A 19,518-nucleotide genomic window follows, 5' to 3' on the forward strand; every position below is an offset into this window, starting at 1 on the left:
CAGCGAACTGACTTGTGAAGGTAACATTGTAGATCTGTTAGTGACAGACTGACTGAACTTTTCAACTCATTAACCATAAAGCAGGGAATTGGTGATCATATAGCTGTCACAGCATCACTGAATAGGAAGTACATAGGAACGCAAAGAAAGGTAGTATGATATTTCTACTTAAGTGAGACAAGAAACAATTTCAGATTACCTGGGTAGTCAATACGAAAATTTCAGCTCCAGCCCTAATAAACAGTAGAAACAAATTCAACCATTTCCATGGGAATTTTCAAAAGGAAGTTCCTCAGGTCTCAATTTACCTGGGTAGTCAATACGAAAATTTCAGCTCCAGCACTAATAATGTCAAGTTTCAGTGGATGAAGATCAAATATTCAACAATATTCTTTAGATGAAGTATCTGCTGAGCAATGTTGTGAGGAATGGGAAAGATCTACCGTGCAACAGCCAAGTTAGAAAGCTGCTATGAAGGCAAAGAGAGGCTCGCCGCAAATTTAAATTTTTCCAAAACCTCACAGATAATCAACAACTGCATGGAGCCAAACTTAGCCTAAAGAGAGCCATGTATGAAGTGTTCAGCAAATTCAGAAGTAATATTCTATCTACAGACTTGACAGAAGACACTAACTATAAGAAGAATGCTTCCAGCCCGAAATGCTATAATTTGCAGTCATGTGTACACAAGGTGTGCTTGCTTGTGTGTATGAATGATGTGTGTGTGTGTGTGTGTGTGTGTGTGTGTGTGTGTGTGTGTTTTACTGATAAAAGCTGTGACCAAAAGCTTTTTCTAATTGTGCATGTCTGCAGTTTCATGTAACTTAATACTGTCAGCTCTGTATACACTGGCAAACCCAATTGTGTTTAGCACAAACATTGGGATTTACATCCCTGGGCCCCACTCCACTCTGATGTAAAGTAAACGCTGTCTGCACGACAGCACACTTCATTATAAGCTTAACCTCCAACCAGTTGGCTGCAAGACTGTCACGACTCAGCCATTTAACTGGGTTGAAGCATATGCTCACAACATAATCACTTTGACACGTGTATGTCTTCCTGTAAAAACACATTAATTTAGAATCAGACCTGCATCTGAATAAAGTAGAAACAAATTCAACCATTTCCATGGGAATTTTCAAAAGGAAGTTCCTCAGATCTCAATTTTTCTGGAAGAGTCACTGGTGAATGTACACTAAAGCAGTCATTTTCATTGTGGTACAGATAAACAACAGAATGGTATAATTGGTGCTGTCTCTCACCCTTATACTCAGATAGCTGCTTTCATCTAACTGCTGGTATTCATTCTGTGATTTTACTTTTGGTTTCCTTTTTTCTTCAAAAATGGCCAAGCAAAGCAGGGAAAAAGATGTGGAAGATGATTGTTGCAAGAACCACATTGCTTTAAAAAACTGAAATGCCAATCAGATTTGAACATTGCCTCCTCACAGATGTGATTTGAGGACTTTAGCTGGCATACCATGTCTTCGTCATTATCTTTACAGAGGATGACGACGCAAAGCGGCAAGTAACAATTCAGTTATACATGAATAAATGTAGAAAGCCTTTTGACCATTATAAAATTGAATAACAATCAAATGCGAATTTACGTGTATGGGTATGTGAAATGAGGTGGATATAAGATGGAACAACACGAATATTTATTCTGAAATGTTCAAGTTTTTCACAAGTCTCAAATTTTACAGAATCCAACAGAAAATAAACTTGTTTCTGGGATACAATACTTTTTCACTGATTTCATTATATTTGTTTTCCAATTTGCCAAGTGCCTGCCTTGAAGTGCCTTTTTAAAGATACAATTTTAATAATACAAAATAACAATGTATTTTGTGTGTCAAATATATGAAAAGTCAGACCTTTTTCCAGAAAGATAAAATTATACAAGCTTATTAAGTTAACAAAACAAATCAATAAATATAAGATGAACTCAAATAAGATTTTATAAAAAGTATGTACATATGTGCATACGTAACTAACAACATACTATCAGGTATCATATTGTAATTGTACTTCACATTATCAACAGGAACTGCTCTGGTTATTGTTCTGACAGTTTTAAAACAAAACGATTCTTAACAGAAGTATTAAGTACCAAAATCAGAGCAGGACATCCATATTGACAGATACCAAAATGACCTAAAGAAAGGCTTACACAGCCCAACATTGTCCTCAATGGCCTTTAGGCATCGAAAATACTAACCAAAACAAAGTTATAGTTCATTTACTGGCACTTATGATTTGTACACTGTTTGGTATTTTCTTTTTTTAAATTATTACCTGTTTACTTCTCTGACAGGATGGGAGGTGACAACTGTATACACATTATGAGCTGTGTACACAAGAAAATGTCCTCATGTTTCTTAAGTAAACAGTAACACGACAGCAATGTTATTTTACATTCAACTGAAATGATAAACTATTGCAAATGTTAAGCTAAAACTTACTCCAGAACTAGTCTAATTACGGGTAATCAATTGTACTGTATGAAAGAATTATTACAGGTAGTTGTCTCGATATTCTCTTCCACACTCTTCTCAATTCCTATCGTAACATACATACAGGCAACAGCATATACATTATTAAGACGACACAGAAAAAGTGAATGTTGCTGTTATTGATAGTTTCACACCACAAGTGCACTGCACAATATAAAAGCACAAATTCCACTTAAAGAAGTTTTCTTCTGTATAAAAACCTTTTTTTTATTTTAGTTACACAGAACTGCATTCCCTAGCAACATATGACTTTACACAAGCCAAGTAGTTACGAAGAGTGTTTCTGTGTCTCAATGAGGTACTTTCGCGTTGATTCCGAATCACGTGCTAGCCAAGCAGCATTCAGCCGTATTGTCTCGCAGCTCTGTTGGACAGTGCGTTCTGTACCTGGAGAATGATGTTCACGAAAGAAATTTTCCACTTCTGTAGCCTGTTCTTCACTGGCAAAGTTCTCCGTTGTATATTTTACTAGACGAGCTAGCAGAAAACCTCCCTATATGCAATAGAGAGAAGACTTTGTATCAATAAGTGAAAATTTTTATACATAAAAAAAAATCCCTACAGCAGAACAAAACTGAAATATAATGTGAGTGACAAGGGTTTTCGCAAAATTGTACTTAAAAAATATCTGAGATGCAGAACACTATGAGATTCTCTTTACTAAATAATCACTAAAGCCAGCTCCTGGAGCTAAAGGGACTATGGGTTTTGGTGTGCTAGTATAAACAAACAAAAAATTGTTAACATAAAATACAACTGAACATCACTTCCGCAAGTCCTATACCATCTTTCCCTTTGTTTGCACTACTTTACATCAACTAAAACTGCTACCAGTTATAACAATTAATATAAGGGAAAGACATTCACTCACCTACAGCAGATCGATTCATGGAGCACAGCAACACACAACAGGATACAGCACACACTAAGTTTTGAGCACCAGTTCTTTCTCTAGCAGTAGCACACATATTCACACACAAACCATGCTGATACCCAAACACACACACTCCTGTGGCCACAGCAAGACCAATTATTGATACTCTGTTATGGAAAGCAGTTGCCTGAGCAGATGCAGGTGAAGATGGGATAGGGAAGGACCCAAGGAGGGGGTAGTGGGAAAGAGGTAAGTCTTTGAAGAGATGGCTTCGCAGCTGCACAACAAGATGAAAAGCGTACAGAGGATACAACAAAAACAGATGCAGGTAGAGGGAGAGGGGAAAAATGGAGGGTTGGAGAGAAATGTTTTTGAGCTTTTGATGACCAGGGCGAAACTTTGTGATCACGGGAGGGCTGGTCAGTGGCTGGTTAACAGGTTTACCGGTGTCAGAGGAGCAGATGGCATGGGAGCCTTGTTTGTGGATGAGCTGGATAGGATACTGTCTGCCAGTAAAGGCTCTGGTAAGGCAACTCCTGCTTTCCACCACAGATGTGGCATCCACGAATGGCAAAGCCATAAGACCTTTTTATGTAAAACGGGTGACATCTATCTGGTGCTGAATAGATAGGAGGGATACCTCCAGATGGCCCATAAACAAGTTGAAATTGGATGGTGCTGTGACAGTACCACAGATTTGTTCTTAGATTTGACCTTTGAAAGTGAAATAATTGTGGGTCAGGATGGGGCTGGATAGGGGGATTACAAAAGAGGTGGTAGGTCTGGTATCAGGATAATGTTAGGAAACATAGTGTTCCATGGTCGCACGACTATGGGCTTGGTGGTGGTTGGTGTGCACGGATGTCGTGTCCACAGTGACCAACAAGGAGTCTGGTAGTAATGGGGCAGAATCTGTGGAGAGGCAGTAAAGAAAGTTAGCAGTGTCTTGAATGTAGGATAGGAGGTTAGGGACACTAGTTTGGCGATGTTGGTCAACAAAGACGGAGGTTTTTATTCTGTAAGAACGTTTTAGCCAGCCACAAAAGGACAACCAGAAAGGAGACCTGTGGGGTTGGATTTTTTGTGGAGTGGAGTAGGTAAAAATGTATAGGGAGGAGAAGGAGGGAGGGGGGAGGAGGAGAAGGAGGGAGGGGGGAGGAGGAGGAGGGGGGAGGAGAAGAGGGAGGGAGGGAGGGAGGAGAGAGGGAGGGAGAGGGAGGGAGAGGGGGAGAGGGAGGGAGGGGGAGAGAGAAGGAGGGAGGGAGGGGGAGAGAGAAGGAGGGAGGGAGGGGGAGAGAGAAGGAGGGAGGGAGAGAAGGAGGGAGGGAGAGAAGGAGGGAGGGAGGGAGAGAGGTGGGGGGAGAAAGAGCAGATAAAAGAGATACAATGTAAATGCACAAGATTTAAAAACATAACATTCGTTGATTAAGTTGCACAGGAAGAGGATTGTACACAATACATGATCTCAATCTCAATCGATTAGGGAGGTACTCTGTAATTTCCACTATTCTAGAAATACTGAACAATATTTTGAATGTGCACTGTAGTGTTACTAAGCTCATACCTATCAAGAATAAAAAATTAAGAGTTACTCAGAAAAGAATCACAAAATGCCATGTCAATGAAGCAATGTAACTGCAGAACAAGAGTCATGTTTTTGTGGGACACACTCACCACCTGTGCTACACTATATAATGACAGTGTATGCAATTCATACATATTTCACACATACCTAAACTAGCAAGAGAGTAATTTATTATTTTTGGTTTTTAGCATACAATGCTTAGGTACTTCTGAATAATTTATTACACAACTGAACAATGGAAAATTTCACTATATGATGAGTAGAAGTCTATTCTTTTCATAACATTGTCATTATTGCAGGAGTGGCTCCATATGTATAAGTTATTAAAGAACACCATGAATCAGTAAGAACAGTCGTTGTTTCCAAACAACAAAACATAACCTATCATCATCTTATTGCAGAGCATATAATAAAGTTGGTGGCATTGCCATTTACTTGACAGAAAGTATACTTATAATATCACATAAAAGGTGTTGTGTGTGAAAAAGTTTTGTATTGATGTAAGAGTTCAAAATTGCAATCTCAAATTTGTATTTCATGCTTTTTTTCTTTGTTGTATAATTATAATGAGCCCTCTATGGAAATTTTGATCCCCATCTGTATCACTTGAAGGTGCTTTGAGTAAATTGATGTCAGGCCATAGAAGAGCAAATATTATGATGCTCTGAGAAAAATAAATTTGGAATCAATAGAATAGTCTGCAAAATGGGTCTTGCGATTTGAAACCTTCATCTAGAGCTGCCTGTAATATTTCTGGTGATACGGAATCTCCTTGCCTGACTACTTCCCTAAGGTTATTAGAAGATGGAAAACTACACAATTTTTTTTGAAGAGTGACCGACCATGTTAGTGGTGAATGGCAAATTGCAAAAAAATGTACAATTATCTGAGCTGTCGAAAAACTGATATTGTTTGCAAAGATAAGTTACTACATTGCAAGTTAAAAGATACAAGAGCACAAGAAGACTGACTGACTGAGACTGTGGTAGAACAATCCCATTAAGAAGCAGACCACCAGGAGCGAGATAACTGAACATAAAATTATTTTTGGTTGAACAAAACTTGTTCCAAGCATAAATCTACTGGGACTCTTTTCATCAAAGAGACTGTAGATCAGAATGTGCAACAATAATTTTGACACTAGGAGGACCAGAATTAGCAAACTACTCGGAAGGACTGCTACCTGTCTTTTCACCGATGATGTTGACCTCTCTTTTCTTTTTCCTTTTTTTTTTTCTTTACTAAAATATCAATTCAGACTTTAAAGTCACTAGTGTATTACGCATACTCTACCAGTGTGATATGCTTAAACTTTCCACAGAAACTATATTCCCAATATTCACTGAAACTGAACTTGGATACTAAAGTAACAAATGCAAACAAGCATGTAATTATAAGGTAACATTTTTTATCTCTGTGACTTGTTCTCAGTTAATGCCCAAACAGATCATAAACATATATTTATTAGGAAATACAAATGGAAATCGACAAACTGCTGTGGCAATTATAGAATATGACACTTTTTCGATCAAAGCCACCATCTTTATCAAAAAAGTTTGCACGCGTGTACTGAACATTTAATGCACATGGACCACATATGAATTTCTTGTACTGCAAACACAGATTTTTAGTTTTGTTTGAACTTTTGCATGCTCCTACCTGGCATGTCTTCTGTAATAGTACCTTACATATGAGGATTGGAACTTTAATAGTGGCAACTATTTATTTACAGCTCGTTCACACTGGATAAGTGTTTCAAAGTTTCACCGACCTTCAAAGTAGTCACCAGCATTGTGTAGACAGTTCGAGTGGTGTCGTTTATTTCCCAAGGAATTTGTAGCAGTTCTGAAGCAAATGCTGTGAAGTGTTTCCTTCAGTTTAGAAATCGAGTTGAACTTGTGAGGGCTTAAGTCGAACTTGTGAGGGCTTAAGTCAGGGGTGTGCAGTAAGTGGTATAGCACTTAGCAGCCCCATCAGTCAAATAAATCAGTAACAGCTTGCACTGCACGTGCTTGAGCATTGTTCTGCAAAATGATGGTCAGGTCCTGCAGAAAGTGTCATCACTTCTGTCTCTATGCTGTTCATTTTTGGAACACAACCTATGACCAGCTTAGAGACAGAAGTGATGACATTTTCTGCACGACCTGGCTGTTACTGATTTGTTTGACTGATGGGGCTGCTAAGTGCTATACCATCTACTGCACTCCCCTGACTTAAGCCCACACGAGTTCACCTCAATATCTAAACTGAAGGAAACACTTCATGGCATTCACTTCAGAACTGCTACAAATCAGTCAGGCAATAGACCACGCCGCTCGAACTGTCAACACAACTGGCACTGCTAAGAATATCCTACGACTTCCACATCGCTGGCAACGGGTTATACATAATGCTGGTGACTACTTTGAAGGTCAGTAAAACTTTGAAACACATATCTATTTTGTAAGAGCTGTAAATAAATAGTTGCCACTATTAAAGTTCCAACCCTCGTGCTTCAGTGGTTGCAATGTATGTATGGACAAGTCCTTTCCTTGATTGTAAATACACAGAGGGGAGTTGCTCTGCTAATCTGAAAAGAAACTTTCGCCCATAAATTTTTCTCCTGTTGTCTCTCTGTAGATGATCCACGTGTTTAATTCGGCAATGTCCATCTCTGGTAGCCAAGCTTGACAGTGTACCGACAAGGCATCTGGCCCAAAATATTGCATACAAATTTTGTGGACTTACAGAAGCTCGTCTGAATGGAAACAATGGCGCATCATCATAATGAGGACCGCTAAATTTCTGCACAGTACAACAATGCATTGACAGAGAACGCATCTCCAGTATGGCCACTGTTCCACTAAATAAAGTAAAATGGAAAGAAGAAGAGGGAATGAGATCACAACAATGAAATAAAATGAGGTAAGCAGATGCAAAAATCCGCTGTTGCATCTTTAAAGACATCAAAAGTAAGAAATATTACACTGGCCAAAATAACTGGCCGTGGTCCTCCAAGGTAAAAATGTTTATAATTTGTTCAGTTCTGTCATAAATATTTGTCTTTTACAGAAATTAGACCACCAAAATACATTAAAAGTATTGAAATATAAGCCCCTTAGAAGTATGCTATTTAATTAATGTAAAAATAATGCTCACCAGTCAGATTGGACTTTTGAGAGACTACTGTGAAATAAGAATAATTTCCTTTGAAACTGGCCCTACCAACATCTAACACAATGATGCCATCTGTATTAGCATGACAACTGTCAGCTGTTCCCTATGAAGGCGAAGGAGGTTAGCAAAGAAAGCTCAAGTTTTTAGTCTAATCTGATACAGCTAGAAAACCAATGTTTTACATAATAATGCTGTCATGAGGAACTTAATTTCTACATCTGCAATTTCATTTGACAGGACTTCTTGTGGTTAAGCAAATTCCCAGTGTAAAGGGTTGGCTCTGTCTTTGCAAACAAGGAGAAATTCATTCAGAACAAACCTGCTGGCACAAATGTGATAACCCAAAATGTTATTACATACTGGCATTTTGCAAGGAAATGGGAGGAACACTTAACATACCTCATAACGATTCATCAGTTCCTGCCAATTTTCCTTGAAAAAGTTCCAGGCAAGCTCTCTCCCAACTTTTGTCATTGCCACAGAAATAATGACAAATACTGTATCTTGAGAACGAACTTCTTCCTGGAAATAAATTGCAGATTTTAATTAGACAGTCTTGCTTATAGAAAAAATATATAATTTATAACTAGGGCTCAAATCCAGATGCAGCATTACAACAAGCAGAGTGAAGAGGCTATAAACCACCTCACACTTTCAGCAATGAGCAATGCAAGACCTAGGATATCACAGTTAATTTATCTGAGCTTTATAATTGGCAGACTCAATAGTTAAGGTTGCACAGATTCTCCTCCAACTATACTAAATTTAAACTTGCTTTGTACGTCCATCTGCTACTAAATATCTTAATGAACAATGTAGAACAGCCAGTGATGAAGTTTTACTATCTAATAATAAATATTTGGATCATCTACAGTGTTTCATAACAAACCTTTTGATTTTGTAATAATATGTGTTATTGTGGTGATTTCATTCCAAATACTACAAAAATACCTGCTGCTGCATTGCACTAAATGAATTTGATATTACTCAAATGTACTATTATTTTCTAATATTTGCAGTGGGTGCTACACACATCCATTATATCACTTCAGTGCTGGAAGTACAACAAAATCAAGTACATTTTCAACTCTCTCATTTCTGTAACCAAATACGACAAGCCTTACAGGCAGGAGCAACAGTACTTGGATCATGTAACACTGATTGCCAAATGTAGTGATTCTTGCAGTTTTCTTTGGATGGTAATTAAATTTTTTTAACTGCCTGAAGCAGTAACTCCCTTGGCATTGATATTCAGGTGACTGAATCGTAAAAAATTCGAAACCGATAGGTAAAACAGCATTTTCATATGAACATCTCAAAGAAAGTGCTGTTTTAACAAAATTGAAAAAGCAGTGAGATAACAGCAGAGATATTGCAAAATTTTCAGTGTCATTTAACCAACAATAATGTTTAATGATTAATCTTAATAAAATAATGATCAATCTCTTTTCTTACATACATACATACATACATCAAATCTAACCTGATCTTTTATCTAAATGAATCTGGTAGTTTTAGTATATTAAAAATAAACAACTACTAAAAGAAAATACAATGGATAGTTTCTTATCAGTGCTAGTGTTACCCTTTGGTTTATAGTCTCTTTGGAAAAGAAGCACAGTGTAATTTCTATCAGAAAAGAACTGCAATATTTTAATACAAATACGCTCATCCCTGTTGATGCCAGACCAAATTGGACAATAAGTTTTCAATAAATTCACTGGAGATACATTGTGGATTATGTGCATAAAGCAACTTCATAACAACATTTAATATTATAAGCTCTGAATAACAATACAACAAATGTACTGCACTTTATTTATTATACAACTACAAGTATCATGACACTTGAAAAGGGCCAACACTTCAATGGGACACTGAAATTAACATATTACAACCAAAAGAAGATCCCGAAAAGAAGTACATAACACTGCAAAAAGCTCTGATTTTTCAAGTATTGGGTAGGAAATCATCTGTCCCCTTTTCAGTGAAATCATACTGACACTTTTAGCAGTTTAACAAAACCACAGAACTCTGCAGTTTGGAAAATTGTGTGTTGAAATCAATAAAAATGTAAATGATAACTAAACTTCATTCAGAAATGAAAATCATTTAACTGTATCATATGATTATTTCTTTTGTCAATACTTGGTCATGCCAACTATCTTTTTTCATTTCTGTGCAGAATTTTCTATTCTCAATTTAGATGAATCAATAAGCACAGAAAAGAACAGAGTGAAAGGAGTAATGTAAAATTAAGACTTTTACTCTGATATGATTTCTTTAAAACAGACAGGTGTAATTAACTGCAAGTGCAAGCTAGTGGTACAAAGGCTTTATGTAACCGCTTTCATGGTGTGAATCTTAAAAGAAACTGTTCATTAATTTATAAAATTTGTTGAACTACATATTTTTAGAGTTCATTATAAAAAATATTTTACTCTACTATAGTGTAATCAAAGTATTTTAAACAAGCTTCAGTCTCAGTTCACAATGAAAAACACAGCTCAAATGCAAAATGCTATGACTGCATCACAGGTTGTTTGCTATTAGGCGGGAAGAGGCATGGTAAGAGGAATGTGCTCCATGCACATGCGCAACATACATGAAGTCCTAATGGAAAACATTAGATACCAAACAGTGTCCAGTTCACATAATTATCATGTTGTGAGCATTGTGAATTGTACCAATAAGAAGTGGTCCTTTTGCTGTGTTGCTATGATGCAATTATAATAGATCATTGTGTAATGGAAAAAGAGTCCAGGGAAAGACATTTCATGCTTCCACAGTTGCAAAATACTTCGACAATTAACAGAAAAAAGTGAAGATGTCGGCTGCCAATGTTTCGTGTCTCATCGCCAGCATTAATAATAATAATAATAATAATAATAATAATAATAATAATAATAATGATGACTATGATGGTGATGCAGAGTAGGTCTGGGGTATCACAACTACCCTCCACCATGCACAGCATGGGTACACTGTTAGATGATTGCCAAACTGGGATCTAACAATTATGGAAAAAGGAGGGCTGTATTTCCATGAGGTATTTAAGCATATGTGATGTATATGGGTCAGTTTTACTGTTGTAGATACATGGTAAAAACTGTGTGTACAAGGGGGTTGGGGGTGGACTATGCGAGCAAGGTGGTGTTCGTACATTTGTTTCACTAAGTGTAACCTTCATCACATTGTGAACACATTAATGACACTATTTCAAAAAACAAAATGTAATTATTGGTAAATTTCGTAGTTATTACAGTTTTACAAAATGGCGATAATAGAATTGATCTTTTAAAAATAATTTGGTTTCATGACTGAAATACCATGTTTGCAAGAATATAGGCTTCATGCAAATACAGGCCGCACCTAAACTTCTGACACGAATTACAGTAAAAAGTCTATCTCTAATATTGATCACACTACTAAAGTTGTGAAAAATTCAATTCAACATTACTTTGTGTTGCATCTCTCTCCTCCTCCGTTTTCAACTCCCTCGTAACTACAGTTCTTCTATTAAGTTGACAGAATAGAATAGATATGCTGAAATCTTAGTTTCATCCCTCTGCCCCTAGATGGCAGACTATCTACAACTGACTTGTACATGTCTGTTGTCACTGCTATGAAAATACTATATCGGGAGGTCTGGTGATGTGACTAATTTAAAGGACAGTGTAAGGAAGCTGAGAGTGAGAGGAAAGTTGAGCTTTTGGTTTGTGAGTGACGATGGAAAGGGTTGTACTAGCTATATACATTTAAACTCAAATGAACAGCAATACAAAGGACACGAAAAGTGGGAATCTGGACACAGATTTGAAGTTGTTGAAAAAGACTTTTGTCAATTGTGTGCAAAAAAGAAAAAAAAACTTCTAAACAGTACAAAAAGTCCATGCGCATTTCAAGGGCAAAAGTGCAAATATCCATACGTGGAAAGAGACTTTCTTGACTTTGTAATTTAAAATAGGAAATGTGGAAGTGCCATTATGATAGAAATGATTCGAACTGAAAGCTGGAAAGTAGCACATAAAAGAAACAGTTTGCTGGTAGAATTTAAAGTTTCATAATCATAGGTTTGGCGATTTATGCAACAAAACAATCAATCTGTTCGGTGCAGAATTACAACTGCACAAAAACTGCCACAAACTTATGAAAAGTTTGATATCTTTTCAGCTTTACATAATCCAACTTCAACACAAAAATTTTTGTTCACTTTGCCACATAGGGAATGCAGACCAAACACTGATCTATTTTGATACACTCAGCAGCACTACGGTAAATAATGTAGGCAAACTTAGCGTGCAAATATGTACCTGTGGTGCTGAAAAGTAGTGGTGCACAATGATGTTATTATGGCTGATGGACAAAAAGTGCCGCTGTGTGGTTTTTAACTTTAACTACCCCCCCCCCCCCCCCAAAAAAAGGGTGGAAGTCCCACCTGGTATCATTTTGAGAGGTTGAGATGGTGGGTGGATGACAGAGGAACTGGTCCTAGACAATTTTGTGGGGACGCTGGTGACTGATTGAAACTGTCATGTAGTTATTATTCCCGGCAGCATGACAAGTGTGATGCAACCTTTGGATGTGTATAAAATCATCCATTCAAGACTAGTATGTCAGTTCTAGTGAGTGAGATTACATAAAGAGCAAGCCAACTTTGATGCCAGGAGGCCGTTTGCAGCATGCTTCTTTGGCAGAAGTGTTCCATCTGATTTTGGCTGCTTGGTGGTCAATATTGGAAGAACTTCATGAAATGTGTGTGTGTGTGGGGCGGAGGGGGCGGGGGGTGGGGGGGGGGGGGAGAACGGAATTTCCAATCATCTTGATAAGACTGAAGATGACCTCCTTTGTGGTAGTGACTGAGCAACATTCTCGATCATCTAGCGAGGGTGAAGAACCAGACACTGGTGATGCTGAGAAGTGTTGTGCTTGAAAGACGACATGTTTATGCCAGTGACTGTTAAACTTTTATTTCCACTATTGCAATATCGGCCTTAGGCCATTATCAAGTGCAGCTGCACAAAAATTGTATATTTTGACTTTCTGCCGATTACACAATTTGAAAAATGCAGCTATATAACCATGTTTACTTACATGTTTTGGCTTTAAGCCATGTCAACTTTACACACATTGACACATTTAAATGTCGTTGTCATTTGTTTGTTATATACATTCGTAACACTGCTAAGTAGTGCATGCACACATGTTCATATATCTTAAAACAGCACAGTCTGTACATACACATGTTTGTTCCACCATCACTAGTAACTTTTGCACTAAACTGCAGCATCGAACAACTGTTTACAGGCTACTTGTTCCGAGTACAGTGCCATTGCAGTCCAGGAACTGTATATAACAGCTAATGACATATAAATGTGTCAGCGTATGTAAAGTTGACATGGCTTAAAGCCAAAACATGTAAGTAAACATGGTGATCTAAATCCATTTTTCAAATTGTGTAATAGGCCAAATGTCAAAATACACAATGAGTTTTGTAAAATATTTTATAAATAATTTGTATTTCGGCTGCACTTGATAATGGCCTAAGGCCGAAATTGCAATAGTGGAAATAAAAAATTTGACAGTCACTGGCGTAAACATGTCTTTCAAAAAATTTTACGTGACTGTGAACCCCAGTTATGAAAAGTTAAATGATTCTGCTTGATTTGGATAAAACTGATAGTCTGGAGTACATAACACAAAATCTTTCTCCGTGTCATTCTCCATCTCAGCCATACGACTATGGAACACGCTCCCCTGTGATCTGCGTCTTATCCAGAACCACTCAACATTCAAGAGGGAACTCAAGACTTACATATTAGGGACGGTATAGCCACCATTGTTGTGCCCCTCTCATCTCTTTCTTCCTCCTCTCAATCATAGCTTCGAATTTTACCATTCTATTTCTCTTCCTCTAACCTATCTACCTCTTCTATATCTCTTTCACCCCATTCTATCGTCTTATGTCTCTGCTTGATGAGAATAACTCACAAGCTGCAAGAATATAACGAGAAAATTCCCAACTAGCAATAGGACTGACATTCATAAAAGAAAAATATGTTTACTTTCATATACACAGTCATTACTATTATTATTCTTATTCTTGATTGTTATAATTATTTTTTGATTGTTATAATTATCATTATACTACTTTTATAATCTCTATTTTTTTCTTTAACATTAATACTGTATAACACGTTATATGTCCTTAATGTTCTGTAGAAACTGAAATTTGTTGAATCTGAGTATGCCTGGTTAGGTGTAAGAGAGGGCCTGAAGGCCCTAATCTTGCCAGGTAAAATAAATGCATAAATAAATAAATAAATAAATGAAGTCACACTGTGTAATGTTGCTGTGCATTCATATTCTTAGTAATGTATTTGCAGCAAAAGCAGTAAAAATGTATTGTTGTCAATCTATTTTATGTTGTGTCTGTCTATTCTAGATTTGATAACAATTCCTCGTTTGTGTGGCCCAGTGTTTGTAAATGCTTTACACTTATTGAAGGTATCTAATATCCGTATTTGCAACTACTAGACATGTAGAAGCAGATGATATTTCCAGATGTAAGAAGAAATCAGACAAAAATGCTACAGCTGATAATGTTTCCAAAAGATAAAACAAAATGCGTAAAGTAAAAATATGCATTAGAAGTGGCAACATTGATTTCGAATTCCTTTAATAGTAAGTTTGATTTATCCAGTAGCTGCTACATATTTTGTAGCAACGAGTAGCTTCGTCGAACATATCATGAAATTTAAACCCTATCAAATTCAAACACACACAACAATTCTGCAATTTGGAATTCCACGTGTTACGTACATCTGCTTATGTTTACAAGCAAGTAGATGCGCTGAACACACTGTTGTCTATTAACTATGGATGGCTATGTAGGCTGTGGTACAGCTGTTGGTACCGAGGCAATTTACTTATAATGAAACATCGACTCCCATCAGTCGCCCCACCATGCCGCCTTAGAAAGTGAACCATCTGTTGCAGTTCCATGAAACAAAGTTGCTTTAATTTTTTTTAAGAACAGAACAGCAACTGTATTAAGTTACTTCAATCACTGGCCGTGTCACGATTTTTTTAGCCAAAATTTAGGAAAAAAGTGTGGCCAATATTTGCACAAATATGGTACAATGAACCCTTTCGTTTTTACCAATCAGAAAATTACATTTTACCCTTTGGGTTAGTTACCTCCAGGTTGGGAACCCCTGCCTTAAGAACTATGAGCTCTTGTTCATCTTTCTTACCATGAAACACATCTCTCCTACTGAAGAATTGCTCAATATATCTTAAGAGTAATAAGCACTTGTTCATATTCACTACCGTGAAATTCGTCTCTCCTACAGAAAAACTGCTCACAGCTCTTAAGGTATGATTGTAAAGTCCATGGTTACTGGACTTTTTTTGTTTGTAAAGATGGTTTCTGTCATATCCCTGAATACTGACCAGTCCTCCGGGGACATCTTGCATGTGTTCTTAGCGCAACTGAGGTAGTTTGGCAGCAACTTGCTGTGACTAATAAAGATCAGTGAGGGGTTACACAGTTTTAACTAACACAACACTTCCATTATAACAATAAAATAATCAATTATTGACAACATAATGTAGGATACACACACACAAAACACACAAAACACACACACACACACACACACACACACACACAAACAAAACACACACACACACACACACACACACACACACAGGTTTAACTTTTACAAGCTTTTGGAGCCAGTGGCTCCTCCCCCTGGCAGAAGAGTGGAAGGAAGAGGGGTAAAGGAAAAGTACTGGAGAGGCTTAGAGGGGAAAGAGGTAAAGTTCAGAAAAGTCACTCAGAACCCTAGATCAGGGGAGACTTACTGGATGGGATGATGACAGACAGACTGTTGGGGATTGGACCGGATGAGATTTGAAAACCTGAGAGCTTAAATGTGGAAGGCAGAGCAAGATGCAAGACAGAGATTACTACTAAAACATCATGCACTGGTTAATAAGAGTGAAAAGCTAAGTACATTGTATGTAACAGAGGTGGGAGGGGGGACAGCGAAAAATAGACAGGTCAGAAAATGAAAGATGTACAAAACTAAAATGGAGTGAAGAAAGGAGTAGTTACTGTGAAGAAATGCTGAGACAGAAGGAATTAACATAAATTAAGGCCAGATGGGTGGCAATAGTTCCCACCTGCAGAGTTCTGAGAAACTGATGTCTGGGGGAAGAATCCAGATGGCACATGTGGTGAAACAGGCACTGAGCTCATGACTTTCATGTTGTGGAGTGTGCTCTATCACATGATACTGTGTGTTGCTGGTATACACACTCTGCCTACAGCCATGTATCCTAACTGATAACTGGGTGGTAGTCATGCAAATGTAAAAGTCCAAACTGTGTACATAACAGCTGGTATACGACGTATCATTTCACACGTGGCTCTCCCTTTGATAGTAAATGTTTTGTCAGTTACAGGGCTGGAATAGGTGGTGGTAGGAGGGTGCACAGGGCAAGTTTTGCAGTGGGGACAGTGACGGTGGTAGGAGCCATAGGGTATGGAGATGGGTGCAGAAGGAGTGTAGTGACTGACAAGGATACAGCAGAGATTGAGAGGGTGACGAAAAGCTATGCTAGGTGTGGTGGGCAAAATCTCAAGACAGAATGGATCTCAGGGCATGGTTTTAGAAAGACATGGCCTTGTCAAGGAAGCTGATTAATAAATAAAAGACCATGATAATACTGGGTGACAAGTGGTTTGCTCCGAAGTGGTTTTTTGGAGGGATCAGCAGTACCAGGATTGAACGTGACAGCCTGGGAAATCTGCTTTTGAACTAGGCTGTTGGGAGGATTACGTCCAGTGAAGGCTCAGGTCAGAGTGGTTATTCTCCAATGTTATTAAGATCCTTACGCAAAGACTGAGAAACAATACAGTGAAATGTGATTACCACATTTATCATTAAAATATCATCTCTGTAGTTTGATTTTTATGCAATTCTAAGCTTCTCTGTTTCAGCATTGTCGTAAAAATTCTGATTAATGTATGGCAAGAAAACAGAAATACAAGAAATCAGAACCAACAAAAAAACTAATACATCAATATGCAGCCATAATACTATTATTAACGAAACTACTCACAGACATTGCAAAATCCAGCACCTTCTTCAGAATGGCCTCATTACCAATAGCTCCAAGGGCTCTTGATATCCTGTCTTTTTCTTCATGTAGATCAGCTTCTCTGTATAACTATACAAGTAATTTCAGTTAGCAGCAATAATATTAATTAAATGTTACATAACATAATACAAAACACATTAGATTCGTTAAGAAGAACTTTTACGAAGGTAATTATCAAACAGTATTTGAAACACAGATGTAAAAACTTACTTACAACAAATATGTTACGAAAATATAAGTTGTTGTTGTAATAAAGCAAAATTTAAAGATGTGCTCATTTTATAAACCTAATATAAAGAAATAATACTGAATAGAGCAGTCAAGAAATGTGTACTATGTAGACCATAGGCAATGGTATTATTCAGTGCACTCACAAATAAAAAACCACAAAAATATCGAGCTGTGTTTTCTTTTAGTCTTCTCACACTGTCTGTCCCATTGCCTTCATCTATTTTGTCTTGTATTTAAGTTATTGTGATTCTTATCAATGTATTTCAAATTATCATATATTCTGCTGTTTTGTCACATGAACATCTCTGCTGCAGTAAAATGTAATTCTTCATACTTACTGTTCTGTAGCTGAACTTGTGTATTTCTAACTATGTTAAAATTTCCAACGATACCTCTTACTCTGTTTCTGCATCATCTCCTATAAGTAATACCTTTTCAAGTTTTTCTCCAATACTGTACAGCACATGCCTTGTATTTTTTCTATTAGGACTGTCTGTATAATTTAAATGGTTATATATTTAGTTGTTCTACCATTCATACATAAACTCTTCTATTGAGCATAATTCTTCACACTTACATATATAAACCTATCATTCGTTTAATATTTATAACAGTAACAAATTTATGTTCAGATGTAGCAATCTTTTTTTGTATCCTTGTGTACACCAGCTTTTTCTCCATGTTTAGTCTTAATGATTTTTGGTTTGTTCTACTCACATCTATTTACCAATGATGATAGTTATGCTACTTCTGTACCTCACTCTCCATATACGAGGGTCGTCTGAAGAGGTCTCGGAATCACCATGAAATATCAGCACTAGCTGTAAACACTTACCATGTCAGTGCTCTTGGAAGAGAGCAGTGGCGGTGACATGGCTCTGTTCTTGTTCCCGCGTAATGATTTGCAAAAATGGAGGAAGAGGGGAGGGGGGAATCAATCAAGATTTGAGCAGTGATTAAGTACTTCGTAAAGAAAGGTATGAAAGCAAAGGACATTCATGCCGATTTCCAGAATATATTGGGGGACACTGCTCCATTACATTCATCTGTTGCCAAGTGGACAAATGGATTTAAATTTGGTCAGAAGAGCTCAGATGATGATCCGCACAGTGGTCGGCCAAAATGTGTCAAAATTCCAGAAATCATTGCAAAAGTGGTCATGGAGCATCACCGATTGAAAGTGCATGAAATTGCTCATGCTTGCCAGATGTCATCTGAAAGGATGTATCACATTTTAACTGAAGAATTAGAAATGAAAAAAATATCTGCAAGACAGGTGCCGTGACACTTTATGCTGGATCAGAAACATGTGCCATCGCTTTGGCAAAATAACACGAACTAAGGTATGAATTGTTGCCACACCTGCCTTATTCACCTGATACGGAGAACTGATATCCGGAGTTGACAACTATTTTGCAGGCCTGGAGGAAACTCATTTTCGAGATGGGATCAAGGCACTGGAACACCTTTGGACCAAGTGCATTGATATACAAGGAGACTACACTGAAAAATAAAGTTTCGGTGATGTAAGTACCTTTTTTCTATTCCATTCCGAGAACTTTTCAAACCACCCTCCTTCAATATCTTTTATCAAAGTTGTTGATCAGTAAAGCATCCTCTTTGATGACGGTAGTTACTGTCTGATAATGGTATTGTAAACTGAAAACCATTTCACTATGTAGATTAATACTGAAAGACATTCAGAATTCTGTGTTTTTCATTCTCAAATATGTAGTAGTTCTGGCAAATAGTGACGGAAGAATCAATTAATGGGAATGGAGATTAACCAATCTCCACCGTGGTATCACTCGTCACTACAGGTGTTTTGGGCTACTGCCTTTGTAATATCACTTCACAAAAGTTCTACACGATATCGCACTTAGAAAGGAAAGTGACACAAGTAAACAAAACAGCAATTTATATCACTGGAAAATACGTGTGAAGTGCCCCAACGTATACGAAAAACATCACGTTGCTATCTC

At 37.4% G+C, this 19,518-nt stretch overlaps 1 protein-coding gene across 4 annotated transcripts in view; it reads right to left on the reverse strand.

Annotated features, from left to right (window-relative positions):
- Positions 1 to 1,642: 1,642 nt before the first annotated feature.
- LOC126475225 (puromycin-sensitive aminopeptidase) overlaps positions 1,643 to 19,518 on the reverse strand; it is a 157,633-nt gene continuing 139,757 nt past the window's right edge. For all 4 annotated transcript variants that reach the window (XM_050102898.1, XM_050102896.1, XM_050102899.1 and 1 more), the window contains exons 12-14: positions 17,267 to 17,374; positions 8,534 to 8,656; positions 1,643 to 3,012 (exon numbers count right to left, since the gene is read on the reverse strand). In XM_050102898.1, coding sequence (XP_049958855.1) covers positions 2,788 to 3,012; positions 8,534 to 8,656; positions 17,267 to 17,374 — 456 coding nt within the window. In that variant the 3' untranslated portion in view covers positions 1,643 to 2,787. The remainder of the gene's footprint in view (positions 3,013 to 8,533; positions 8,657 to 17,266; positions 17,375 to 19,518) is intronic.

This window comes from Schistocerca serialis, chromosome 4 (assembly GCF_023864345.2).
Source record: "Schistocerca serialis cubense isolate TAMUIC-IGC-003099 chromosome 4, iqSchSeri2.2, whole genome shotgun sequence".
In the NCBI taxonomy this organism is placed as follows: domain Eukaryota; kingdom Metazoa; phylum Arthropoda; class Insecta; order Orthoptera; family Acrididae; genus Schistocerca; species Schistocerca serialis.